This window comes from Tachyglossus aculeatus, chromosome 6, assembly GCF_015852505.1.
Source record: "Tachyglossus aculeatus isolate mTacAcu1 chromosome 6, mTacAcu1.pri, whole genome shotgun sequence".
NCBI classification, from domain to species: domain Eukaryota; kingdom Metazoa; phylum Chordata; class Mammalia; order Monotremata; family Tachyglossidae; genus Tachyglossus; species Tachyglossus aculeatus.
This window is the reverse complement of record NC_052071.1, coordinates 6,719,200-6,746,450: the sequence shown is the minus strand read 5'-3', so window position 1 is coordinate 6,746,450 and position 27,251 is coordinate 6,719,200. Positions and strand designations below refer to the sequence as shown.

Below are 27,251 nucleotides of genomic sequence, written 5' to 3'. Positions count from 1 at the left end.
AGCTCATCAGCAGGCGGCCTCCGACATTAAAGGAGGAATAATAATAATAATAATGGCATTTATTAAGCGCTTACTATGTGCAAAGCACTGTTCTAAGCGCCGGGGAGGTTACAAGGTGATCAGGTTGTCCCATGGGGGGGCTCACAGTCTTCATCCCCATTTTACAGATGAGGTAACTGAGGCCCAGAGAAGGACCTGTATAAATGTATATATGTTTGTACATATTTATTACTCTATTTATTTTACTTGTACATATCTATTCTATTTTATTTTGTTAGTATGTTTGGTTTTGTTCTCTGTCTCCCCCTTCTAGACTGTGAGCCCACTGTTGGGTAGGAACCGTCTCTATGTTGCCAACTTGTACTTCCCAAGCGCTTAGTACAGTGCTCTGCACACAGCAAGCGCTCAATAAATACGATTGATTGATTGATTGATTGGCTCCCACGGCTTCGACTACCACCTCCACGTCCTCTCCCAATCGCTCAGCCCGGCGCTCTGCAAACGGCTGGCATTTCAGCTCCTTGTGGGCAGGGATCTTGTCTAACAACTCTACCGGCCCCTCCGGAGCGCTCGGTACAGCGCCCTGCCCGTGGTAAGCGCTCTATAAACACGCTCCATTGCCTGAAAGTGGAGGGTGAGTCCCTCGAAGCCGACATCCGCGGTAAAAGAATGATATCATCGGGATCGTCCTTGCCCCCCATCGGTCCCCCAGCCCCGTTCGGACGGTTGCGGTCCACTCCCAGCCCCCCCACCCCCTCGGGGTCCCCCAGGGGCACGTCAAGAGACGGGCGAATGTGTCAGCCAACCTCTCTCGTTTGTTTTTAATCGTTAAATTAGAACAGTACAATCACTAGAAAAAAAGGTCAGTGCTCGGGTGGCTTTAAAGCCCCATCGATTTCCCCGTTTCCGTTTCTCGAAACCATTTCCCTCCTCTCCGCTTGCGGGTCGGTAGCGCGGTACGGTCGTGTCCTTTCCCGGATAAGGGGGGCCAAGAGAAGCTTGACGTTAAGGTAGATCGTTGCCGAGGGTCCGTTCCGCGTTTCAGTGCGGGCCGGGGGTGGGGGGGGAACAGAGCTGAGGGGGAGAACGGGCGAGGGGCGGGTGGGGAGGCGGCTCAAACTCGTCTAAACCATCTATTCAGCTTAAGCTCCACAGAAAGCGGGCGTCCACGGACGGGGCGTTGGAAGTGCACTCGATAGAAAACACGTTTTCCAAACTACTACAAATGACCCAGGTGGCTATGAAGAAACGGAACATCTGCCGGGTGGAGGGAGGGGGCCGGGGAGGGAGGGTGGAGGGCACGGAGGGCCCCGCGGTTGGTCACTCGTACCGTCGGGGAGGCCGGGGGTGGGGGAAGCGGGCCCCTAGTCCACCTCCATGTCCCCGGGCGGCCTGGCGGGCGGCGGGTCCTCGCCGGCCGCGTCCGCCTTGGGCCCGGCGGCCCCCTGGCCGTCCGCCGGCCCGTTGGTCTCGCCGTTCCCCCGGGTCTGGTCTTCTGACGCCTCCACTTTGGGTTTGGGCCTGGACACGATGGGGTTACAGAATGCCTCCAGTTCCTGCCGGCAGCGGGTCCAGACAGACAGAGACAGGGAGAGAATGGGTTCGGAGTCTCCGCGGGAGTTTTCGGGGTCATCCCTGGAAGCGCCAGGCCGGGCGTGAGCGACCCGCGGTGAGGGTCGCCTCGGCGGACGTTTCCGCTTCCAAGGATGGCTCCGCTGCCTGGCCGGCACACCTCGCTTCCTTCCCGCCCCCAAGGCCTCTCCTCAGACCCACATACCCTGTCCCCTCGTTCCCCGTCCTCGGTTCCAAACCTCCATCTTCCCACCACTCCTCCCACTCGGGCGTGAGGTGATCCAAAGGAACCACCCGATCGGCTCCCTGGGAAAACCTCGAGCATCTCTCCCCGGTCATCTGGTGCCATCCCAAATCGTCTAGCTACGGTCCGGGAACCCCGCTCTCCCCAGCCCTCCTCAGCGGCAAGGCGCTGGGTCCCGTTGGCACGGGCCTGAAGCGGCCGAGATTTTTTATTTTATTTAATTTTTACCTTGGCCTTGGCGATTATTTCTGCTACTTTGACCACGGGGTCCTGGGTCAGGCCGAGCTTGTTCTGGGCGTTCATCTTACTGTTCAGCCAACTCATGGCTTCGTTAATGGATTTCTCCACTTTGTCCATTTCGGCGGCATCTAAATGATCGTATTTTTCATCCTGAGAAAGAAAGATATGTGGGTGGGAATGCGACGAGGGAGTGAGGCTAGTGGCTAGATTCCGGGACCGGGAATCAGAAGACTTGGGTTCTAATCCCATCTCGGCCACTTCTCGGCTGAGTCACCCTGGGTAAATCACTTAACTTCTCTGGGTCTCTGCTCCCCCACCTGAAAATGGGGACAGAGACTGTGAGCCCCACATGGGACAGGGACTGTGTCCAACTTGATTTGCTTGTATCCACCCCAGTACTTAGTAAAGTGCCTGGCACAAAGCAAGCGCTTAACAAATACCACAATTATTACTTGGCTAAATCTTTTGAAGGGAATAATCCCTTCTGGTTACTAGTCTTGTGAGCAGAATAAAGAAAGCAGATTGTTCTCAACTGGGATTAAGGCATGCTGAAGAAGAAAACGGTCAATCAGTAAGTCATTCGTACTTACTGAGCGCTAAACGTGTGCACAGCACTGTACAGAGCACTTGGGAGAGGACAACACAAGGATATAACAGATCAAGTCCCTGTAGTGCTGTGCGGCCAGGGTCCTTTACCAAGCGCTCAGTACAGCACTCTGCACACGGTAAGTGGCCAATAAATATGACTGCCTGACATTCTCGTAGCCTCTTCTTCTAGTTCCCGGCTCTCCTTCCTGCCCCTTTTAGAAATGGGATTTTTTTTTTTTTTACAGCAGTCAGGGTGGTGCGGAGGCTGAAGCACTTCAGAAATTAATAATAATAACGATAATAATATAATTACAGCATTTATTAAGTGCTGACTAGGTGCCAAGTGCTGAACTAGGGGAGGGGAAGAGATAAAGAGATAATCATATTAGGGATTGGGTCTAATCCCCATTTTCATCCCCATTTTACAGATGAGGGAACTGAGACCCAGAAAAGTGAAATGACACGCCCAAGGTCCCCCAGCAGACACGTGGGGAAGCCGGGATGAGAACCCAGGTCTCTCTTACTCCCTTCCTGGCACTAGGCCAAGCTGCTTCTCGAAATAAATGAAAACTCTGCCACTGGGCACTCGGTTGTTGGCGTTGAGCAGTAGCGAATTTCACCGGAAATCGTGACTATTTCAATCCCCACCCCGGAGTGACAACGCGAAACGTGGCCCAACTTGTCAGCCCGCCGGCCGAAGGCTACCTTGCTCTTGAAGGCTTCGACCGCTTTCATCAGCAGCTGGATCTTCTTCCCCAGGTGGTTCATCGCTTTCGGTCTCTCTTCGTGCTCCACGTATCTCGTGTGAATGGGCTGGCCGAGTTTCTGCAAGAGGGGAAGGAGGCAGAGGAGTTGGGCCGGGGGCGTCCCGACGGACTCGCCGAGAGACCGGGAGCGGAGGTGGAAGCAGGGCAACAGACATCCGGGGGGAAGAAAAATCAATCAATCCTCGACTAAGCGCTTTAGAGGGGACGATCCGACAGAATTAGCAGACTCATAACGAGCTTACGATCTCCCAAATGAGTGCAATCTCTTCATCACCATCATCATCATGATGATAAGAATAACTGCGGTGTTTGTTGAGAGCTTACTACACGCCCAGCACTGTACTAAGCACTGGAGTAGATTCCCCCAGTTGTTGTCTGGACTGACCCACTGTCCCTGACCCACAAGGGGCTCAAAGTCTAAGGAGGAGGGGGGAACAGCCACGGACTCCCCACTTTACAGACAAGGACACTGAGGCGCAGGGAAGCGGCGTGGCCTACTGGAAGGCGCCCCGGGCCTGGGACTCAGAAGGACCTGGGTTCTAATTCTGGCTCCGCCCTTTGCCCGCTGGGTGACCCTGGGCAAGTCGCTTCACCTCTCTGGGCCTCATTTCCCTCAACTGTGCAAAACGGGGATTCCATACCCATTCTCCCTTCTCCTTAGACCGTGAGTCCCATGCCAGACTTGATTATCTTGCATTTACTATTATTATTATGATTATCAGGATGATTATTATTAAGCAAAGTGACCTACCCAAAATCATACAGTGGGCAAGGGGCGGAGCCGGGATTAGAATCTCTTCATTTATACAGATGTCTGTGTCCCCCCGTAGACTGTAAGCTCGTTGTGGGCAGGGAATGTGTCTATTGTTGTACTGTACTCTCCCAAGCGCTTAGGACAGTGTTTTGCACACAGTAAGCGCTCAATAAATATGCCTGACTGACTGACAGGTTGTTTCCTTCTCTTCCTCTGAGAGGGGTGGGTGGAGGGGGCAGGAGGGAGAGGGAATGAGGAGGAGAGTCCTTTCTAGCAGACAGCGGGCACAGGTGGGCTTAGAGCATGGCAGAGTGGCTAGAGCCCGGGCCTGGGAGAAGGTCACGGGTTCGAATCCCGGCTCTGCCACTTGTCAGCTGGGTGGCCTTGAGCAAGTCACTTCACTTTTCTGGGCCTCAGTTCCTGCCCCTGTCCGATGAGGATGAGACTGCAAGGCCCGAGTCACAAGGACTGCATCCCATCCGATCAGCTGGTACCCACCCCAGTCCTGTGTACAGTGCCTGGCACACAGTAAGCACCTAAGAAATACCAGAATTATCATTATTAGAGGGAAGAGACACCAGGGGCCGAAACCTCGGCCTGACGGCCCACTTGTCCCGGAGATCTGAAAGGGGTATCTGGAATGGGCCTACTTAAATAGGCAGGGGGCACCTGGCTCAATTCGGTGTAAAACACTGAAAAAACCCTCACTTTTTTATTAAAATGGTATTTGTTAAGCGCTTACTAGGTGCAAAGCCCCATTCTAAGCACTGGAGTACTGTTCTAAGGGCTGGAGCACTGTTCTAAGCGCTACTTCCCTGCCTTCAGAGCTCATACCACAGCACGGGGCATCAGACTGATCTCAAATTCACACCAGACTCTGGCACAGGCCCCCGATGACGCACAACTCAAAGGCTATTTCTTCCAAAGAAATCCCCTGGCACAAGGGTCTGTGTTCTGGCTGCACCAGTCCCGGGACAGAAATCCCCCACAGACCAAAGGAGACCTCTTGGAGCTTGCCTAGACTACAAGCTCCTTGTGGGCAGGGAAAGGGTCTATCAACTCTGTTACAGTGAACTCTCCCAAGCGCTTAGTACAAGTGCTCTGCACACAGTAAGTACTCCATCAATACCTTCGATTGGTTGATTTATGGTGAGAGAAGGGAGAAAAGGAGACAGAGAAAGAGGCAAAGACAGAGCGAGAAACAGAGGCAGAGAGATGAACAAAGAGTCAGAGACACAAAGAAAGAGAAATGGAGACAAAGAGAAAGAGGCTGAGACAGAGAAAGAAACAGGGACAGAGGCCACCCACCACACCAGACCCCCTACCTGCCCATATTGACGTGATGCCCAAAGACGGGAAAAGCCATAAACGGACCTCTCTTGGCTTCTTCTGGGGACTCCCACAGTGAAGATGAGCCAATCTCATGGCTACGATTCATTCATTCAATTATATTTCTTGAGAGCTTACTGCGTGCAAAGCACTGCATTAAGCACTTGGGAGAGTACCATAGAACGATAAATACCCATCTGTACATACACACACACATACACACATTGCCAGGTGATTTTTTTTTTTAAACCGTTGTGGGCCAGAGGTGTGTCACCTTCAATTCTTGAAGCTTGTCGATATAAACTTGCTTGGGCTGGTCCTCGCCGTCCTCGTAGAGCCAGTTTTCAGTGTCCTCCAGCATGAGCGTCAGCCGACTTGAGTCCTAGTTAAAGGAAGCCCCTGGTTAACGGCACTTTCCTCCGACACTGGGGGGGATAAAACCACGAGGAAGGGGGACCGACGCGAGCTGGCTCTTCAGATTGCTACCTCATTAACACGCCATTGGAAAAATCAAACCGGGGCATTTCGGAAGCTCGCCCCCTCCTACCTCACCCTCGCTGCTCTCCAACTCCAGCCCAGCCCGCACACTTTGCTCTTCTAACACTAACCTTCTCGCTGCGCCGCCATCTCGTTTATCTCGCCGCCGACCCCTCCTGCCTCCTCTTATCTGGCAGACATTGACTCTCCCCCGCTTCAAAGCCTTATTAAAGGCCCATCTCCTCCAAGAGGCCTTCCCTGACTAAGCCCTTCTTTCTTCTTCTCCCACTCCCTTCTGCGTCCCCAGCCTTGCTCCATTGATTCATCCCCCCCATCCCAGGCCCAAAGCATTTAGGTCCATATCTGTCGTTTTATTTATTTCTATTAATGTCTGTCTCCCCCTCTAGACTGTAAGCTCCTTGTGGGCAGGGAATATGTCCGTTATATTGTTATTCTGTCCTCTCCCATACACTTAGAACAGTACTCTGCACACAGTAAGCGCTCAAAAAATACTCTTGACTAATGCCAACCTACTCACTGCACCCTGATCTCGTCTTTCTCGCCGCCGACCCCTCGCCCACATCCTCCCTCTGGCCTGGAACGCCCTCCCCTTTCATTCATTCATTCAATCGTATTTATTGAGTGCTTACTGTACGCAGACCACTGTACTAAGCGCTTGGGAAGTACAAGTCAGCAACATATAGAGACGGTCCCTACCCAACAACGGGCTCACAGTCTAGAAGGGGGAGAAAAACAGCAAACCAAACCATGGAGACAGGTGTATATATGTAATAATAATAGTGATAATAGCTATAATAACAATAACAGTAATAGTAATATGTATTAAGCACTTAATATCCAGACATATACACTCATATCAAGTCTATTATGACAAATATTTTATAAGTATGTAAATTTATATATTGATCTTCATATATATGTATACACAGACAAATATATAAGGAGGAGCTTGGCTTAGTGGAAAGAGCACAGGCTTGGGAGTCAGAGGTCATGGGCTCTAATCCCAGCTCTGCCACATCTCTGCTGTATGGGCAAGTCACTGAACTTCTCTGTGCCTCAGTTCCCTCATCTGTAAAATGGGGATTAAGACTGCGAGCCTTTCATACACAAAAGTCTACTTTCAAAGTCCTCCTAAAATCACACGTCCTCCAAACGACTAAGCCTTCACTTGCCCCATTCGGTCTCCCTTCTGTGTCCCCTGGGCACTTCCTGTATCTCCTTTAAGCACTTGATATTCACACCACCCTAAGCCCCACAATGCGTATGTCCACATCTATAGCTTATTTATTTATATTAATGACTACCTCCCTGTGAGAACAGTGCCGGACACCCAGAAGCAGGGCGGCCTAGCGGCTAGAGTCCTGGCCTGGGAGTAAGAAGAACCCGAATTCTCAACCCGGCTCCGCCACTTGTCTGCTGTGGGACCTCAGGTAAGTCACGTCACTTGTCTGGGCCTCCGTTCCCTCTTCTGTCAAATAGGGATGAAGACTGTGAGCAGCATGGGCATGGGGACTGTGTCCAACCTGATTAGCTCCTATCTACTCCAGCGCTTGGTACACTGCCTAGCACATAGTGAGCGCTTAAAAAATACCATAAAAAGAAAAAGCCCTCCAAAAAACAAATACCGCTAGAAAAGAAGACTAAAAAAGAGAACGACCCTTTAGATTTTCAAATGACCGTCGAGGAAAGCACTAGGCTAAAGGGCCCAATCAGGTCAAAGCCCCAGGGAGCAGCCGGTGATGATGTTTTTAGACTATTATTATTTTTGGTGATTTCGTCGCTCTTGGTTGTAAGCTCCCCATGGGCAGAGAATATGTCAATCAACTCGGTCGCTGTGCTCTCCCAAGCACTTCGTACAGTGCTCTGACCAGAATATGCACTCGGTCAATAAGACTGACCGATCGGTTGGCTGAATGGGTCTCTCGCCCATGAGACCGTTAATCTAGTGCCCTCTCCCCAACGCTCAGTCCCGTGGCCCGCCATCTCGGGCTCTGCCCTCACCTCTTGGGCGACAAACTTCTCGAGGACGCTGGCCAGCTTGTCTCTCAGGTCGTACACGTACTCTTCGACGGCGTTCTTCGCATCGTTCCTCTCCTTCTCCAGCTTGTCCTGCATGATCATCTTGCCCTGCGGAAGAGAGGCCGGCCATCAACTACGTCCGCCCACCTAATAGCATCCATCGGTGCTGTTTATGGAGCGCTCCCCGTGGGCCCAGGACCGTAGCAAGCGTTTTGGGAGACAACGGTGTGACAGAGTTGGGAGACGCGGTCCCTTCTCACAATCAATCAAGGGTATTTCTTGAGCACTTACTATGTGCAGAGCACTGCACTAAGCACTTGGGTGAGGACAGTACAAGAGATTTGGGAGGCACGTTCCCAGCCCACGATCCACAATCCCTGCCCACGTATGTGCACAGATCTGTAATTTATCTATTTATTTATGTATATTAATGTCTGTCTCCCCCTCTACCCCGTGGGCAGGAACGTGTCGGTCTGTTCTTATATGCCCCGTCCCTATGCAGCAGAAACCTTGTGACTACCTTTTAGACTGTGAGCCCACTGTTGGGTAGGGACTGTCTCTATATGTTGCCAACTTGTACTTCCCAAGCGCTTAGTACAGTGCTCTGCACACAGTAAGCACTCACTAAATACGATTGATGATGATGACTACCAGGCCCATGCCCCACCTCCTTCCCTTCCCCACAGCACCTGTATATATGTATATATGTTTGTACATATTTATAACTCTATTTATTTATTTTATTTGTACATATCTATTCTATTTATTTTATTTTGTTAGCATGTTTGGTTTTGTTCTGTCTCCCCTTTTAGACTGTAAGCCCACTGTTGGGTAGGGACTGTCTCTATATGTTACCAATTTGTACTTCCCAAGCGCTTAGTACAGTGCTCTGCACACAGTAGGAGCTCACTAAATACGATTGATGATGATGACTCCCAGGCCCGTGCCCCAACCCCATGCAGCAGACAAATGGCAGCAAACCTTGTGACTCCCAGGCCCGTACCCCGTCCCTATGCAGCAGAAACCCTGTGACTACCTTTTAGACTGTGAGCCCACTGTTGGGTAGGGACTGTCTCTATATGTTGCCAACTTGTACATCCCAAGCGCTTAGTACAGTGCTCTGCACACAGTAAGCGCTCACTAAATACGATTGATGATGATGACTACCAGGCCCATGCCCCACCTCCTTCCCTTCCCCACAGCACCTGTATATATGTATATATGTTTGTACATATTTATTACTCTATGTATTTATTTATTTATTTTATTTGTACATATCTATTCTATTTATTTTATTTTGTTAGTATGTTTGGTTTTGTTCTGTCTCCCCCTTTTAGACTGTGAGCCCACTGTTGGGTAGGGACTGTCTCTATATGTTGCCAACTTGTACATCCCAAGCGCTTAGTACAGTGCTCTGCACACAGTAAGCGCTCAATAAATACGACTGATGATGATGACTCCCAGGCTCGTGCCCTAACCCCATGCAGCAGACAAATGGCAGCAAACCTTGTGACTCCCAGGCCCGTGCTCCGTCCCTATGCAGCAGAAACATTGTGACTACCTTTTAGACTGTGAGCCCACTGTTGGGTAGGGACTGTCTCTATATGTTGCCAACTTGTACATCCCAAGCGCTTAGTACAGTGCTCTGCACACAGTAAGCGCTCACTAAATACGATTGATGATGATGACTCCCAGGCTCGTGCCCTAACCCCATGCAGCAGACAAATGGCAGCAAACCTTGTGACTACCAGGCCCGTGCCCCGTCCCTATGCAGCAGAAACCTTGTGACTACCTTTTAGACTGTGAGCCCACTGTTGGGTAGGGACTGTCTCTAGATGTTGCCAACTTGTACTTCCCAAGCGCTTAGTACAGTGCTCTGCACACAGTAAGCGCTCAATAAATACGATTGATGATGATGACTACCAGGCCCATGCCCCACCTCCTTCCCTTCCCCACAGCACCTGTATATATGTATATATGTTTGTACATATTTATTACTCTATTTATTTATTTATTTTATTTGTACATATCTATTCTATTTATTTTATTTTGTTAGTATGTTTGGTTTTGTTCTCTGTCTCCCCCTTTTAGACGGTGAGCCCACAGTTGGGTAGGGACTGTCTCTATATGTTACCAATTTGTACTTCCCAAGCGCTTAGTACCGTGCTCTGCACATAGTAAACGCTCAATAAATACGATTGATGATGATGATGATGATGCAGCAGACAAATGGCAGCAAACCTTGTGACTACCAGGCCCATGCCCCGTCCCTATGCAGCAGAAACCTTGTGACTACCTTTTAGACTGTAAGCCCACTGTTGGGTAGGGACTGTCTCTGTATGTTGCCAACTTGTACTTCCCAAGCGCTTAGTACAGTGCTCTGTACACAGTAAGCGCTCACTAAATACGATTGATGATGATGACTTCCAGGCCCGTGCCCTATCCCCATGCAGCAGACAAATGGCAGCAAACCTTGTGACTCCCAGGCCCGTGCCCCGTCCCTATGCAGCAGAAACCTTGTGACTACATTTTAGACTGTGAGCCCACTGTGGGGTAGGGACTGTCTCTATATGTTGCCAACTTGTACTTCCCAAGCGCTTAGTACAGTGCTCTGTACACAGTAAGCGCTCACTAAATACGATTGATGATGATGACTTCCAGGCCCGTGCCCTAACCCCATGCAGCAGACAAATGGTAGCAAACCTTTGGACTCCCAGGCCCATGCCCCGTCCCTATGCAGCAGAAACCTTGTGACTACCTTTTAGACTGTGAGCCCACTGTTAGGTAGGGACTGTCTCTATATGTTGCCAACTTGTACTTCCCAAGCGCTTAGTACAGTGCTCTGCACACAGTAAGCGCTCACTAAATACGATTGATGATGATGACTCCCAGGCCCATGCCCTAACCTCATGCAGCAGACAAATGGCAGCAAACCTTGTGACTCCCAGGCCCGTGCCCCATCCCTATGCAGCAGAAACCTTGTGACTACCTTTTAGACTGCGAGCCCACTGTTCGGTAGGGACTGTCTCTATATGTTGCCAACTTGTATCAATCAATCAATCAATCATATTTATTGAGCGCTTACTATGTGCAGAGCACTGTACTAAGCGCTTGGGAAGTACAAATTGGCAACATATAGAGAGAGACAGTCCCTACCCAACATTGGGCTCACAGTCTAAAAGGGAGAGACAGAGGACAAAACCAAACATTCTAACAAAATAAAATAATTAGGATAGATATGTACAAGTAAAATAAATAAATAAATTGAGTAATAAATATGTACAAACATATATACATATATACAGGTGCTGTGGGGAAGGGAAGGAGGTAAGATGGGGGGGATGGAGAGGGGGACGAGGAGGAGAGGAAGGAAGGGGCTCAGTCTGGGAAGGCCTCCTGGAGGAGGTGAGCGCTCAGTAGGCCCTTGAAGGGAGGAAGAGAGCTAGCTTGGCGGATGGGCAGAGGGAGGGCATTCCAGGCCCGGGGGATGACGTGGGCCGGGGGTCGATGGCGGGACAGGCGAGAGCGAGGTACGGTGAGGAGATTAGCGGTGGAGGAGCCGAGGGTGCGGGCTGGGCTGTAGAAGGAGAGAAGGAGGGAACTTGTACTTCCCAAGCGCTTAGTACAGTGCTCTGCACACAGTAAGCACTCACTAAATACGATTGATGATGATGACTCCCAGGCCCGTGCCCCAACCCCATGCAGCAGACAAACGGCAGCAAACCTTGTGACTCCCAGGCCCATGCCCCACCCGTATGCAGCAGAAACCTTGTGACTACCTTTTAGACTGTGAGCCCACTGTTGGGTAGGGACTGTCTCTGTATGTTGCCAACTTGTACTTCCCAAGCGCTTAGTACAGTGCTCTGCACATAGTAAGCACTCAATAAATACGATTAATGATGATGACTACCAGGCCTGTGCCCCAACCCCATGCAGCAGACAAATGGCAGCAAACCTTGTGACTACCAGGCCCATGCCCTGTCCCTATGCAGCAGAAACCTTGTGACTACCTTTTAGACTGTGAGCCCACTGTTGGGTAGGGACTCTCTCTATATGTTGCCAACTTGTACTTCCCAAGCGCTTAGTACAGTGCTCTGCACATAGTAAGCGCTCACTAAATACGATTGATGATGATGACTACCAGGCCCGTGCCCCACCTCCTTCCCTTCCCCACAGCACCTGTATATATGTATATATGTTTGTACATATTTATTACTCTATTTATTTATTTATTTATTTTATTTGTACATATCTATTCTATTTCTTTTATTTTGTTAGTATGTTTGGTTTTGTTCTCTGTCTCCCCCTTTTAGACTGTGAGCCCAGTGTTGGGTAGGGACTGTCTCTATATGTTACCAATTTGTACTTTCCAAGCGCTTAGTACAGTGCTCTGCAAACAGTAAGCGCTCAATAAATACGGTTGATGATGATGATGATGACTCCCAAGCCTGTGCCCTAAACCCATGCAGCAGACAAATGTCAGCAAACCTTGTGACTCCCAGGCCCATGCCCCGTCCCTATGCAGCAGAAACCCTGTGACTACCTTTTAGACTGTGAGCCCACTGTTGGGTAGGGACTGTCTCTATATGTTGCCAGCTTGTACTTCCCAAGCGCTTAGTACAGTGCTCTGCACACAGTAAGCGCTCAATAGATACGATTGATGATGATGACTACCAGGCCCGTGCCCTAACCCCATGCAGCAGACAAATGGCAGCAAACCTTGTGACTCCCAGGCCCGTGCCCCATCCCTATGCAGCAGAAACCTTGTGACTACATTTTAGACTGTGAGCCCACTGTTGGGTAGGGACTGTCTCTATATGTTGCCAACTTGTACCTCCCAAGCGCTTAGTACAGTGCTCTGCACACAGTAAGCGCTCAATAGATACGATTGATGATGATGACTACCAGGCCCGTGCCTTAACCCCATGCAGCAGACAAATGGCAGCAGAAACCTTGTGACTACCTTTTAGACTGTGAGCCCACTGTTGGGTAGGGACTGTCTCTATATGTTGCCAACTTGTACTTCCCAAGCGCTTAGTACAGTGCTCTGCACACAGTAAGCGCTCACTAAATACGATTGATGATGATGACTCCCAGGCCCGTGCCCTAACCCCATGCAGCAGACAAATGGCAGCAAACCTTGTGACTTCCAGGCCCGTGCCCCGTCCCTATGCAGCAGAAACCTTGTGACTACCTTTTAGACTGTGAGCCCACTGTTAGGTAGGGACTGTCTCTATATGTTGCCAACTTGTACTTCCCAAGCGCTTAGTACAGTGCTCTGCACACAGTAAGCACTCACTAAATACGATTGATGATGATGACTCCCAGGCCCGTGCCCTAACCCCATGCAGCAGACAAATGGCAGCAAACCTTGTGACTTCCAGGCCCATGCCCCGTCCCTATGCAGCAGAAACCTTGTGACTACCTTTTAGACTGTGAGCCCACTGTTGGGTAGGGACTGTCTCTAGATGTTGCCAACGTGTACTTCCCAAGCGCTTAGTACAGTGCTCTGCACACAGTAAGCGCTCACTAAATACGATTGATGATGATGACTCCCAGGCCCGTGCCCTAACCCCATGCAGCAGACAAATGGCAGCAAACCTTGTGACTACCAGGCCCGTGCCCCGTCCCTATGCAGCAGAAACCTTGTGACTACCTTTTAGACTCTGAGCCCACTGGTGGGTAGGGACTGTCTCTCTATGTTGCCAACTTGTACTTCCCAAGCGCTTAGTACAGTGCTCTGCACACAGTAAGCGCTCAATAGATACAATTGATGATGACGACTACCAGGCCCGTGCCTTAACCCCATGCAGCAGACAAATGGCAGCAAACCTTGTGACTACCAGGCCCATGCCCCATCCCTATGCAGCAGAAACCTTGTGACTACCTTTTAGACTGTGAGCCCACTGTTGGGTAGGGACTGTCTCTATATGTTGCCAACTTGTACTTCCCAAGCGCTTAGTACAGTGCTCTGCACACAGTAAGCGCTCACTAAATACGACTGATGATGATGACTCCCAGGCCCGTGCCCTAACCCCATGCAGCAGATAAATGGCAGCAAACCTTGTAACTCCCAGGCCCGTGCCCCGTCCCTATGCAGCAGAAGCCTTGTGACTACCTTTTAGACTGTGAGCCCACTGTTGGGTAGGGACTGTCTCTATATGTTGCCAACTTGTACTTCCCAAATTCTTAGTACAGTGCTCTGCACACAGTAAGCGCTCAATAAATACAATTGATGATGATGATGACTACCAGGCCCGTGCCCTAACCCCATGCAGCAGACAAATGGCAGCAAACCTTGTGACTACCAGGCCCGTGCCCCGTCCCTATGCAGCAGAAACCTTGTGACTACCTTTTAGACTGTGAGCCCACTGTTGGGTAGGGACCATCTCTATATGTTGCCAACTTGTACTTCCCAAGCGCTTAGTACAGTGCTCTGCACACAGTAAGCGCTCACTGAATACGATTGATGATGATGACTACCAGGCCCATGCCCCAACCCCATGCAGCAGACAAATGGCAGCAAACCTTGTGACTACCAGGCCCATGCCCCATCCCTATGCAGCAGAAACCTTGTGACTACCTTTCAGACTGTGAGCCCACTGTTCGGTAGGGACTGTCTCTATATGTTGCCAACTTGCACATCCCAAGTGCTTAGTACAGTGCTCTGCACACAGTAAGCGCTCACTAAATACGATTGATGATGATGACTCCCAGGCCCGTGCCCTAACCCTATGCAGCAGACAAATGGCAGCAAACCTTGTGACTACCAGGCCCATGCCCCGTCCCTATGCAGCAGGAACCTTGTGACTACCTTTTAGACTGTGAGCCCACTGTTGGGTAGGGACTGTCTCTATATGTTGCCAACTTGTACTTCCCAAGCGCTTAGTACAGTGCTCTGCACACAGTAAGCGCTCAATAAATACGATTGATGATGATGACTACCAGGCCCGTGCCCCACCTCCTTCCCTTCCCCACAGCACCTGTATAAATGTATATATGTTTGTACATATTTATTACTCTATTTATTTATTTATTTATTTATTTGTACATATCTATTCTATTTATTTTATTTTGTTAGTATGTTTGGTTTTGTTCTCTGTCTCCCCCTTTTAGACTGTGAGCCCACTGTTGGGTAGGGACTGTCTCTATATGTTGCCAACTTGTACTTCCCAAGCGCTTAGTACAGTGCTCTGTACACAGTAAGCACTCACTAAATACGATTGATGATGATGACTTCCAGGCCCGTGCCCTAACCCCATGCAGCAGACAAATGGCAGCAAACCTTGTGACTTCCAGGCCCATGCCCCGTCCCTATGCAGCAGAAACCTTGTGACTACCTTTTAGACTGTGAGCGCACTGTTAGGTAGGGACTGTCTCTATTTGTTGCCAACTTGTACATCCCAAGCGCTTAGTACAGTGCTCTGCACACAGTAAGCGCTCACTAAATACGATTGATGATGATGACTACCAGGCCCATGCCCCACCTCCTTCCCTTCCCCACAGCACCTGAATATATGTATATATGTTTGTACATATTTATTACTCTATTTATTTATTTATTTTATTTGTACATATCTATTCTATTTATTTTATTTTGTTAGTATGTTTGGTTTTGTTCTCTGTCTCCCCCTTTTAGACTGTGAGCCCACTGTTGGGTAGGGACTGTCTCTCTATGTTGCCAATTTGTACTTCCCAAGCGCTTAGTACAGTGCTCTGCACACAGTAAGCGCTCACTAAATACGATTGATGATGATGACTCCCAGGCCCGTGCCCTAACCCCATGCAGCAGACAAATGGCAGCAAACCTTGTGACTCCCAGGCCCGTGCCCCGTCCCTATGTAGCAGAAACCCTGTGACTACCTTTTAGACTGTGAGCCCACTGTTGGGTAGGGACTGTCTCTAGATGTTGCCAACGTGTACTTCCCAAGCGCTTAGTACAGTGCTCTGCACACAGTAAGCGCTCACTAAATACGATTGATGATGATGACTACCAGGCCCATAACCCACCTCCTTCCCTTCCCCACAGCACCTGTATATATGTATATATGTTTGTACGTATTTATTACTCTATTTATTTATTTATTTTATTTGTACATATCTATTCTATTTATTTTATTTTGTTAGTATGTTTGGTTTTGTTCTCTGTCTCCCCCTTTTAGACTGTGAGCCCACTGTTGGGTAGGGACTGTCTCTATATGTTGCCAACTTGTACTTCCCAAGCGCTTAGTACAGTGCTCTGCACACAGTAAGCGCTCACTAAATACGATTGATGATGATGATGATGATGATCAATCAGGCGACGGTATTTATTGAACGCTCATCACGGGCAGAGCATTATACTAAGGGCTTGGGAGAGCCCAATACAATAGAGTTGAAAGATATGTTCCTTGCCCACAATCAATCAATTAATGGTATTTATTGAGTGCTTAATGTGTGCAAAGTACTATACTAAGCACTTGGGAGAGTACATTACCGCAGAATTGGTAGACACATTCCATCAGCCAATCAACAGTAGTTGAGCGCTTACTGTATGCCAAGCACTGTACTAAGTGCCTGGAAGAGGACAATGTAACAAAGTAGGCAGATGCGTTCTCTGCCCTCAATCAATCGGTCAATGGTATTTATCGAGCGTTTGCTTTGCGCCGATCTCTGTACCGTGTGCTTGGGAGAGGACAAAAGAGTTGGTAGAAGCATTCCCGGCCCTCAAACGATCAGTGGTATTTACTGAGTGCTTACCGTCTGCCGAGCACTGTACTAAGCGCTTGGGAGAATCCGCTACAATAGGGTGGGTAGAGCGTCCCCTGCCCCCGACGAGCCCCCAGGGGCCGTACAGTAGGTGGGCTTTTTCCCCAGGGGGGCGAACCCCGGGGGCTTCATGGAAAGTGATGCGGGTGGGGGGATGGGGGGAAGAGAAGGACCCCCATGGGAGGAGAGAGTTCACCTCCCCGCCTTGGGCGTCCCTGCTGCCCTTTACCTCATTTTCAATATAGCTATTGATGAGATCCTGGCCCAGCTGCCTGTTCAAGCTGCACTGGACGGGCAAGTCCACGCTCTTCACCTTCACTTTGGCTTTGGCCACCTGGGCGGGCCGCTCCTGCTTCTCCGGAGCCTGTGGACACAATCGGGGAAGGAAAGGGCCGATGCTTCCATCCCACGCTCATTCGCTCGCTCATTCAAATCATATTTATTGTGCACTTACTGGGCTCAGAGCACTGGATTAAGCGCTAAGGAGAGTCCAATGGAAAACAAACAGATACATTCCCCACCCACCACGAGCTTACTAGAAGGGGAGACGCTTGCCCCGCCAATGAGTTTGGGGCAATTCCCGGGCTGTTAAGAGTTAAAAAAAAGAAATAAAGTGTGGTATTTGTTAAGCGCTTTCTAAATGCCAGGCACTGTACTAAGCTTAGGGGTGGATACAAGTACCAAATAAATGCCACGTGAGGACCAAGACCTTCCGGCTCGAAGACCGGGGCCTCAGTGACATTTTCTGAAGTGCAGGAACACAGATTCAAATACCTCAAGAGTGACTGCACAGTTTTTGTTTTTTTAATGGTATTTGTTCAGCGCTTACTACGTGCCAGGGACTGTTCTACATGCTGGGGTAGATATAAGCTAATCAGGTTGGACACGGTCCCTGTCCCACATAGAACTCCCAGTGTTCCTTCCCATTGTACAGACGAGGTAACTGAGGCCCAGGGAAGTGAAGTGACTCGCCCGAGGTCACCCAGCGGACAAATGGCAGAGCGGGGATTAGAAACCTGTCTCTCTCCAGTGGCCAAAGGAACTGCACCCGGTGCTCTGGTAGGGGTGGGGCAAGTGTCCAGTGAGATCAAAACGCCCACCTTGGCCTCCGCGGCCCCCGTGTGATCGATTTCCTCTTCCGGGGTGTGCTCGGCCCGGCTCCCGGGCTGTCCGTCTTCCTGGTCCACCTGCATCGGATCCTAGAGAGGAAAGACCAAGGATGCTAACCCACCCGCCCGGCCACCCAGCCACACAAATGACCCAACTGCTCTCTCAGGGGGTATCTGGCAAAAGGGGCCTTGGCAGGAAGGGACTTGTTACGGGTAGGAAGCGTGTCCGTTAATTCTGGTCTTTTGTCCTCTCCCAAGTGCTTAGTAAAGTGCTCTGCACATTGTAAGCGCTCAGTAAATACCACGGATGAATCGACGGAAGGAACGTGTCTGCTCATTCTCCTAACGGTAATGCTAATAACTGTGGTATCTGTGCCTTACTATGTGCCGGGAACTGTAGCACTGGGGTGGATACAAGCAAATTGGGTTGGGCAAGTTCCTGCCCTACATGGGGCTCACAGTCTTCAACCCCATTTTACAGATGAGGGAACTGAGGCGCCGAGAAGTGAAGAGACGTATCCGAGGCCACAGAGCAGACAAGTGGCAGAGCCGGGATTAGAACCCAGGACCTTAGGACTCCCAGGCTCTATCCACTTAGCCATGCTGCTTACCTATGTACTATTCCCTCCCGAGCACTTAGTCCAGTGCTCAGCACACAGTAAGAACTCACTAAATATCATTGGTTGATTGACTGCAAACAGAGACCGTGTCTGCCAATTCTGTTTTACTAACCTCTACCGAGCTTTTAGTCCAGTGCTCTGCGCGTTGTAAACTCTCAGGAAATAGCACTGATGGATTGACCGATCGATTAGGGGCTGGACTGACCCACCCAGACCCCTCAGAGTCACCGAGAGGCATTGATCAATCTTCCCACAAGGCCACAGAGCTGCCGTCCTCAAATGCAATATCTGTTTCTGTATCTGTAATCCCCGTGATATCTGTAATTCCGGCTCCGCCGGTTGTCTGCTGTGTGACCTTGGGCGAGTCGCTGAACTTCTCTGTGCCTCAGTTCCCTCATCTGTAAAAGGGGTGAGCCCCACGTGGGTAGGGACTGTGTCCAACCTGATGAGCATCTACCTACCTCAGCGTTTGAGTGCCAGGCACATAATTAGCGCTTAACAAAGATCATTCAAGAAAAAGATCGGGGGGCTGGATTGTCGAAAGGCCGGGGGGCCGGGGGACTCTTACGAACCGGGTCGTCTTTGCCCTCCCTCTTGCCGGGCGCCTCGGTCTCCATGGGCGGGTCGCCGGGGTCCCCTTCCGACGTCTGCTTCTCCACGATGGCCGCGCTGGCCACGCTGAACACGCCGTGGATGTTCACCCGCACTTTGACCTTGACCTTGGAGCTGTCGCCGTCCGACTGCGGGAGGACGTTCTGGATCGTGAAGCGACCTGAGGAGCGCGGGAGGCGGGAGGGGGAAAAATAAGGAGAGGGGACAGAGGGTCCTGAGAAGACTTACAGTTAGGAGGAAGGGGGAAGGGAATCCTAATGGGAACCACAGCAGCGGTGCAGCCTCGGGGTTAGAGCTCCGGCCTCGGAGTCCAGGGAACCTGGGTTCATTCAATCGTATTTATTGAGCTCTGACTGTGTGCAGAACACTGTGCAAGAGAAGCAGCGTGGCTCAGTGGAAACAGCACGGGCTTTGGAGTCAGAGGTCATGGATTCAAATCCCGACTCCATCACTTGTCAGCTGCGTGACTTCGGGCAAGTCACAACTTCTCTGTGCCTCAGTTCCCTCATCTGTAAAATGGGGATTAAGACTGTGAGCCCCCCATGGGACAACCTGATCACCTTGTATCATCCCAGCGCTTAGAACCGTGCTTTGCACATAGTAAGCGCTTAACAAATACCATTATTATTATTATTATTATTATTATTATTTTATTACAAAGCGCTTGGGAAGTACAATTCAGCAACAGAGACAATACCTGACACAACGGGCTCACAGTCTACGAGCGGGGAGACAGACAACAAAACAAGTACACAGGCATCGCCAGCATCATTATAAATAAGTAAAACTATAAATATAGATACATCATTAATAAAAATAGAATTATAATCATAAATATGTACATATATACACAAGTGCTGTAGGGTGGTGAGGGGCTAGAGCAAAGGGAGTGAGTTGGGGCGATGGGGAGGGGAAGGGGAGCAGGGAAAAAGGGGGCTTAGTCTGGGAGGGCCTTCTGGAGGAAGTGATCTTTCAGTAGGGCTTTGAGTGGCTCTGCCACTCATCTGCTCTGTGGGCCTCAGTTTCCTCACCTGAAAATGGAGGTGTAAATACCTGTTCTCTTCCCTCCTTAGGCTTTGTGTGGGACAGAGACTGTGTGTCCAGCTTGATTTTCTTGGGCCTCCCCTAGGGCTTAGCACAGTGCTTGGCACACAATAAGTGCTTAACAAATATCATTATTATCATTAATAACATCATTATTAGCATCACTAATAATAAAAATGACAGTAACCGTGATACTACTACTAACAGTAACCATAATGATATTTATTAAGAACTTACTATGTGCCAGGCACTGTTCTAAGCACGGGGGCAGAAACAAGATAATCAGTTTGGACAGAGTCCCTGTCCTACATGGGATTCATGGCCTTAATCCCCATTTTACAGATGAGGGAACTGAGGCCCACAGAAGGGAAGTGACTTGCCCAAAGTCACCCAGCAGGCGTGTGGCAGAGCCCGGATGAGAATCCGGGTCCTTCTGACTCCCGGTCCCGGGCCCTAGCCATTAGGCCACGTTGCTTCTGAGGAAATAAAGGAAATGCCAGAAGGCCCGGAAGACATCTCCGAGAGTAGGGCCGCTCCTCCGAGAGCTTCTCCAGTGGAAATGGGCTCTGGAATTCTGGACAACAGAGGAGAAAAGAGAGTGTTTCTCAAACCCTACTAGATTCTCAGGTGGCAGACTAGCTAGGTACTTTTGTGGTCTGGTAGATGCTATTGTTCATCCTCAAGCAACTGTCTGCTTCTCCGGTTTTAGCACAACCCCAGCAGTGGGAAGTGGCCTAGTGGAAAGAGCCCGAGCGTCGGAGGACCCGGGATCTAATCCTGGCTCTGCCACTCGTCTGCGGTGTGACCTAGGGCAAGTCACTTCACTTCGTGAGGAGCAGCACGGCCTAGTAGAAAGAGCTAATACAAATAAATCCTTCAGTTAAGGCTCAGAGCAGCCACATTTAAACAAACCAATCTGTCACAATGCCAAAACACCGCAACGCCCCGGGATAAAATGTACCAGAGGTCAGCAGACACTTCCCAGCAATTGTCCCGGTAAAACAACTGGAATTTAGAGACATCATTTTTGTCTTGACCCCAAGGTAGGTCTACAGTGGAACAAAAAGAAAACCGGTTCTCTCAATCTAGCTCAATCTAGACAACCCTCTTACCGATTCTGGGATCGGGATAAGGCACAGCGTGCGAATGGGTGTAAAACGCTTCCAAGTCGAACGGTTCCTTCTTCTGGAAAGTGATGACTTTTGAGAACGGGGCCGCGTGGTTTTTGGGGAACACCTCGCATTCCCTGGAGGAGAGAGAAGTCGTCAGATTCCGCACACGGTAAGCACTCAATAAACACGATCGGGCAAGCGTTCGGACGTTGGAACCTCTAGGCTCTATCTATATCTCTTTATTGTTATACTGTACTCTCCCAAGCGCTTAGTAATAATAATAATAATAATTATGGTATTTGTTAAGCGCTTACTATGTGCTAAGCACAGTTCTAAGCACTGGGATAGACACAGGGTAATCAGGTTGTCCCACAAGGGGCTCACACTTATAATCCTCATTTTACAGATGAGGTAACTGAGGCACAGGGAAGTTACGTGACTTGTCCAAGGTCACCCAGCAGACAAGTGGCAGAGGCGGGATTAGAACCCACATCCTCTGACTGCCAAGTCCGTGCTCTTTCCACTGAGACACACTGCTTCTCTAGTACAGTGCTTTGCACACAGTAAGCGCTCAATAAATGCTATCGAATGAATAAATCGGACTTCCGAACTCGTCACAAAGATAGATGAATCAATCCATGGTATTGACTGAGCACTGGCTAGGGACTGAGCGCTTGGGAGAATCCAACAGAACCAAGTTGGTCGACCAGTTCCCTGCCCGTGATCAATCCATGGTATTTACTGAGCGCTTAATCGTGTGCAGAGCACTGGACTAAGCACCGGCGTGAGGACGATACAAAGGAGTCGGTAGACACGTTCCCTGCCCACAACAAGCTGTCTACAGAGGGACAGACATTCACAGAAATGAATAAATAATGGATATAGACAGATGACGTCTGTCTCCCCCTCTAGACTGTAAGCTCGTTTGGGCCGGGAACGTGTCTGTTCTACTGTTATACTCTCCGCAGCGCTTAGTAGAGCATTCTGCACACAATAAGTGCCCAACAAATACCACTGACTGACTGTGGGGCTGGGAGGGGGGATGAGGAAAGGGAGCAAGTCAGGAAGACGCAGAAGGGAGTGGGAGAAAAGGAAACGAGGCCTCAGTCGGGGAAGGCCTGGGGCTCACGGCTCAAGCTCGGGAGATGGTGGTCTGGGGTGGGGGTGGGTGGGGGGTGAGGGAGGGGGTCTCCGGAAGCTGGGCAGAGCACCCAGGCATGCCAACAAAACCTGCTTGGTCATGCAATCCCCTCTCTCATCCTCCCAGCAGCGAGGAAATCACCTCACCTCTAGACTGTGAGCTCACTGTGGACAGGGAACGTGTTTCCCAACTCTGTTAATATTGGATTCTCCTGAATGTTTAGCACAGTGCTCTTGCCCAGGGTCACACAGCAGACAAGCGGCAGAGCCAGGATGAGAACCCAGATCCTCTGGTACCCAGGCCGGGGCTCTTGACTAGCCTGTGAACCTTATATATCCATATATACATATCTCTAATTTACGTTATCAATGATTTATTATCAATTATTTATTTATTCACATTAATGTCTGTCTTCCCCTCTATCAATCAATCGTATTTATTGAGCGCTTACTGTGTGCAGAGCACTGTACTAAGCGCCTGGGAAGTACAAGCTGGCAACGTATAGAGACAGACCCTACCCAACAGTGGGCTCACAGTCTAGAAGTCTAGATTGTAAGTTCCTTACGGGCAGTGAATGTGTCCGCTAATTCTGCTATACTTCCCTCTCCCAAGAGCTTAGTACAGTGCTGGGCACATGAGAAGCACAGTGGCCTGGCAGATAAGAGCACGGACCCGAGTAAGAAGGACCTGGGTTCTAATCCCAGCCCCGCCACTTGCTCTGCTGGGTGACCCTGGCCGAGTCACTTCACTTTTCTGTGCCTCAGTTCCCTCATCTATCAAAAGGAGACTGAGATTGTGAGCTCCATGTGGGACAGGAACTGTGTCCAACCTGATTAGCTTGTATCTAAGTTGTGAGAAGCAGCGTGGCTTAGTGGAAAGAGCACAGGCTTGGGACTCAGAGGACGTGGGTTCTAATCCGGGCTCCCCCACAGGTCTGCTGTGTGACCCTGGGCAAGCCACCTAACTTCTCAGTGCCTCAGTTACCTCATCTGTAAAATGGGGATTAAGACTGTGAGCCCCATGTGGGACAACCTGATTACCTTGTATCTACCAGCGCTCAGAACAGTGCTTGGCATACAGCAAGTGTTTAACAAATACCATTATTATTATTATTATCATCTAACCCAGAGCTTAGAACAGCGCTTGACACATACTTAGCACTTAACCAATACCATTATAATCATCGTCATGGTAAGCGTTCAGTAAATACGACTGATTGCTGGATTGAATGATCCTTGCTCTCTCCCCATCCCCGTGAGCTTCGACGAGAGGGTGGTCCGAGGGTCTCGGGCTTGCTTACCCGGTCCCTTCTTCGAAAGGGGACTTCCACCTCAGCGTGATGGAATACGGGACGACGTCGGTGATGGAGAACTCGCGCACCTTAAATGCGGGTGACAGGATGGCGCACTGGAAGAAAATGAGAGGCCCACGTCAGCTGGGGGAAGGCACCCAAGTCACCCCATGACCCCCAAACCCGTCCTCCCGCAAAACTGCCCTGCTTTGGACCTCCACCCCGCATGGAAAAATCACCACAGACGGTTGATCTGATCTTCACTACATAATAATAATAATAACAACGATGGCATTTGTGTACATAGTAAGCGCTTAACAAATGCCATCGTTGTTATTATTATTATTAAAGCACTGTTCTAAGCGCTGGGGAGGTTACACGGTGATCAGATTGTCCCATGGGGGACTCACAGTTTTAATCCCCATATCACAGACGAGATAACTGGGGCACAGAGAAGTCAAGTGACTTGCCTAAGGTCACACAGCTGACAAGTGGCGGAGTGGGGATTTGAACCCATAACCTCTGACTCCAAAGCCCGGGCTCTTTCCACTGAGCCACGCTGCTTCTGATATTAGTCTCCTAATATCCGCCCTTTCCTCTCCATCCAACCTGCTAGCACCTTAATTTAATCACTTATCCTATACCGCCTTAATTACTCTGTCTCCTGTCTCTCATTTTTCAACAAAAACATCCAGGCCACATTTCCCCATTCCTCATGTTGCCCATCCACCCCGGCATCCAACGGGAACTCCTTACCACTGGCTTTATAGCCCTCCATCCCCTTGCCCCCTCCTGCCTCGCCTCACTACTCTCCTACGCCAACCCAGCCCACATACTTCACTCCTCTGATGCCAACTTTCTCCCTGCACCTCCATCTCATCTACGTCGCCGCTGAGCCCCGGCCCACGTGCCGCCTCTGGCCTGGAACGCCCTCCCTCTTCGAATACGACAAGGACTCTCCCCTCTTCAAAGCCTTATTGAAGGCACACCTCCTCCAAGAAGCCTTCCCTAAGCCCCCCTTTCCTCTTTTCCTACTCCCTTCCCTGCCACCCCGACTTGCTCCCTTTTTGTTCATCTCCCCTTCCCAGGCCCACAGTACTATGTCCATTTCCACAGAGAAGCAGCGTGGCTCAGTGGAAAGAGCCCGGGCTTGGGAGTCGGAGGTTGTGGGTTCTAATCCCGGCTCCGCCACTTGTCAGCTGTGGGCAAGTCACTTCACTGTGCCTCAGTTACCTCATCTGTAAAATGGGGATAATAATAATAATAATAATAGCGTTGGCATTTGTTAAACGCTTACTATGTGCAAAGCACTGTTCTAAGCGCTGGGGGGGATACAAAGTGATCAGGTTGTCCCATGGGGGGCTCACAGTCTTCATCCCCATTTTACAGATGAGGTAACTGAGGCTCAGAGAAGTGAAGTGACTTGCCCAAGGTCACACAGCAGACACGTGGCAGAGCCGGGATAGAGACTGTGAGCCCCAAATGGGACAACCTGATTACCTTGTATTACCCCCCAGCGCTTAGAACAGAGCTTGGCACCTAGTAAGCACCTAACAAATATGATTATTATTATTATCTGTCATTTACTGATTTCTACGAATGTCTACCTGCCCCTCTAGAATGTAAGCTCGTTGTGGGCAGGGAATATGTCTGACTATTGTTACACTGGTCTCTCCCAAGCACTTAGTAGAGTGCTCTGCAGACAACAAGCACTCGATAAATATGGCTGAATGAATGATTGAGTCAGACAGAACAAGGGGCTCAGAATCTCATGAGACAAGAACCGACTACGGCTTGGGCTCTCCGTGAAGCCAAAATCCGCCGACGTCCCAGTAACCGAACCGGGCCCTTGAATAGGGGTGGGGCGGCGAAGGGAGGAATTCTACCTGAGGAGATCGAGCCAGGGTCCTGGGGAATGGGAGTCGTGTCAGGGGCCAGGCTCTTGGCCGGAAAAGTAGCCTCTCCCAATCTGGGCGGGGAACATGTCTGTTTATTGTTCTATGGTCCTCTCCCAAACACCTAGTACAGTGCTCTGCATGCATAGAAGGAGCATGGCGTAGTAGAGAAGCAGCACAGAGTAAATAATAATAATAATAATAATAATAATGGCATTTGTTAAGCACTTACTATGTGCGAAGCACTGTTCTAAGCGCTGGGGGGGATACAAAGTGATCAGGTTGTCCCATGTGGAGCTCACAGTCTTAATCCCCATTTTCCAGATGAGGTAACTGAAGCATAGAGAAGTGAAGTGACTTGCCCAAAGTCACACAGCTGACAAGTGGCTGAGCCGGGATTAGAACCCATGACCTCTGGCTCCCAAACCCAGGTTCTTTCCCCTGAGCCATGCTTCTTCTCTTGTGGCTACAGCCCTGGCCTGGGAGTCCACTTCCATTCAATTTGTATTTATTGAGTGCTTACTGTGTGCAGAGCACTGTACTAAGCGCTTGGAAAGTACAATTCAACAATAAAGAGAGAGCAATCCCTGCCCACACCGGGCTGTGTGACCCTGGACAAGTCACTTCACTTCTCCAGGCCTCACTTCCCTCACCTGCAAAATGGGGCTTGAGAACAGAAGCCCCACCCGTGACAGGGACTGTGTCCAACTCAATTTGCTTGTATTTATCCCAGCAATTAGTACAGTGTCTGGCACACAGTAAGTGCTTAACAAATACCATCACTACCGTTATTAGCGAGCGCTCAATTAATACGATGGACCAAAAGATTGAACGGGAGGGTGGGGGGAAAGGGAAGGGTCCAGTTCTGCTCGGAGACGTCATTTGTGCCCGCGTCAACGGGGAGAGCCGGGCGGGGGTCCCAGGCCCCCGATACCTGCAAAGCGCAGCCCCTGGCCACCGCTTCATCCGCGTTCAGGGTGGTGCTGACATCTTTGAGGAAGAATTTGGAGATCTGCTCTTTCACTGCGGGGATGCGCGTGGCTCCTCCCACGATCTCAATGCTGTTGACGTCTTCTCGTCGCAGGTCTGGAAAACACGGACCCCGGTGTACATCAAATGTGACTGGTAATTGTCGTATTGTCCTCTCCCAAGTTCCTAGAACAGTGCTCTGCACACAGTCAGCGCTCAATAAATATAACTCATTGATTTAATGATACTAACATCTGTCTTCCCCTGTAGACTGTAAGCTTGTCGTGGGCAAGGAAAGTGTCTCTTCATTGTTGTACTGGCCTCTTCCAAGCACTTAGTACACTGCTCTGCACACAGTAAGCGCTCAATAAATACGACTGACCAACTTCACTGGGGGCAGGGAACGCATCTACTCTCTCTGCTGGATCATCCTCTCCCCCAAGCGCTTAGGTCAGTGCTCGTCACACAGGAAGGATTTAATAAATATTATTGCTTGATTGATAGCCACAACTCATTCATTTATAATTAACATCCGTCTCCCCCGCTAGACCGAGCAAGTTTACCAAATCTGGGAGGGGTTTTTTTTGTTGTTGTTATTTTTTATGGTATTTGTTGAGCGCTTACTATGTGCCAGGCACTGTTCTAGGTGGCGGAATAGGTACGAGCTAACCAGGTTGGACAGAGTCCCTGATAATGGTA

The 27,251-nt window shown here is 50.0% G+C and overlaps 1 protein-coding gene across 1 annotated transcript in view; it reads right to left on the bottom strand.

The window, feature by feature from the left end:
- Nucleotides 1-795: 795 nt before the first annotated feature.
- Nucleotides 796-27,251, bottom strand: part of HSPA4L (heat shock protein family A (Hsp70) member 4 like) — a 51,805-nt gene continuing 25,349 nt past the window's right edge. The window contains exons 9-19 of the mRNA XM_038748219.1: nucleotides 26,518-26,669; nucleotides 23,698-23,804; nucleotides 21,257-21,390; nucleotides 19,061-19,260; nucleotides 17,860-17,958; nucleotides 16,989-17,123; nucleotides 7,994-8,119; nucleotides 5,769-5,876; nucleotides 3,350-3,469; nucleotides 2,045-2,206; nucleotides 796-1,556 (exon numbers count right to left, since the gene is read on the bottom strand). Coding sequence (XP_038604147.1) covers nucleotides 1,365-1,556; nucleotides 2,045-2,206; nucleotides 3,350-3,469; nucleotides 5,769-5,876; nucleotides 7,994-8,119; nucleotides 16,989-17,123; nucleotides 17,860-17,958; nucleotides 19,061-19,260; nucleotides 21,257-21,390; nucleotides 23,698-23,804; nucleotides 26,518-26,669 — 1,535 coding nt within the window. The 3' untranslated portion in view covers nucleotides 796-1,364. The remainder of the gene's footprint in view (nucleotides 1,557-2,044; nucleotides 2,207-3,349; nucleotides 3,470-5,768; nucleotides 5,877-7,993; nucleotides 8,120-16,988; nucleotides 17,124-17,859; nucleotides 17,959-19,060; nucleotides 19,261-21,256; nucleotides 21,391-23,697; nucleotides 23,805-26,517; nucleotides 26,670-27,251) is intronic.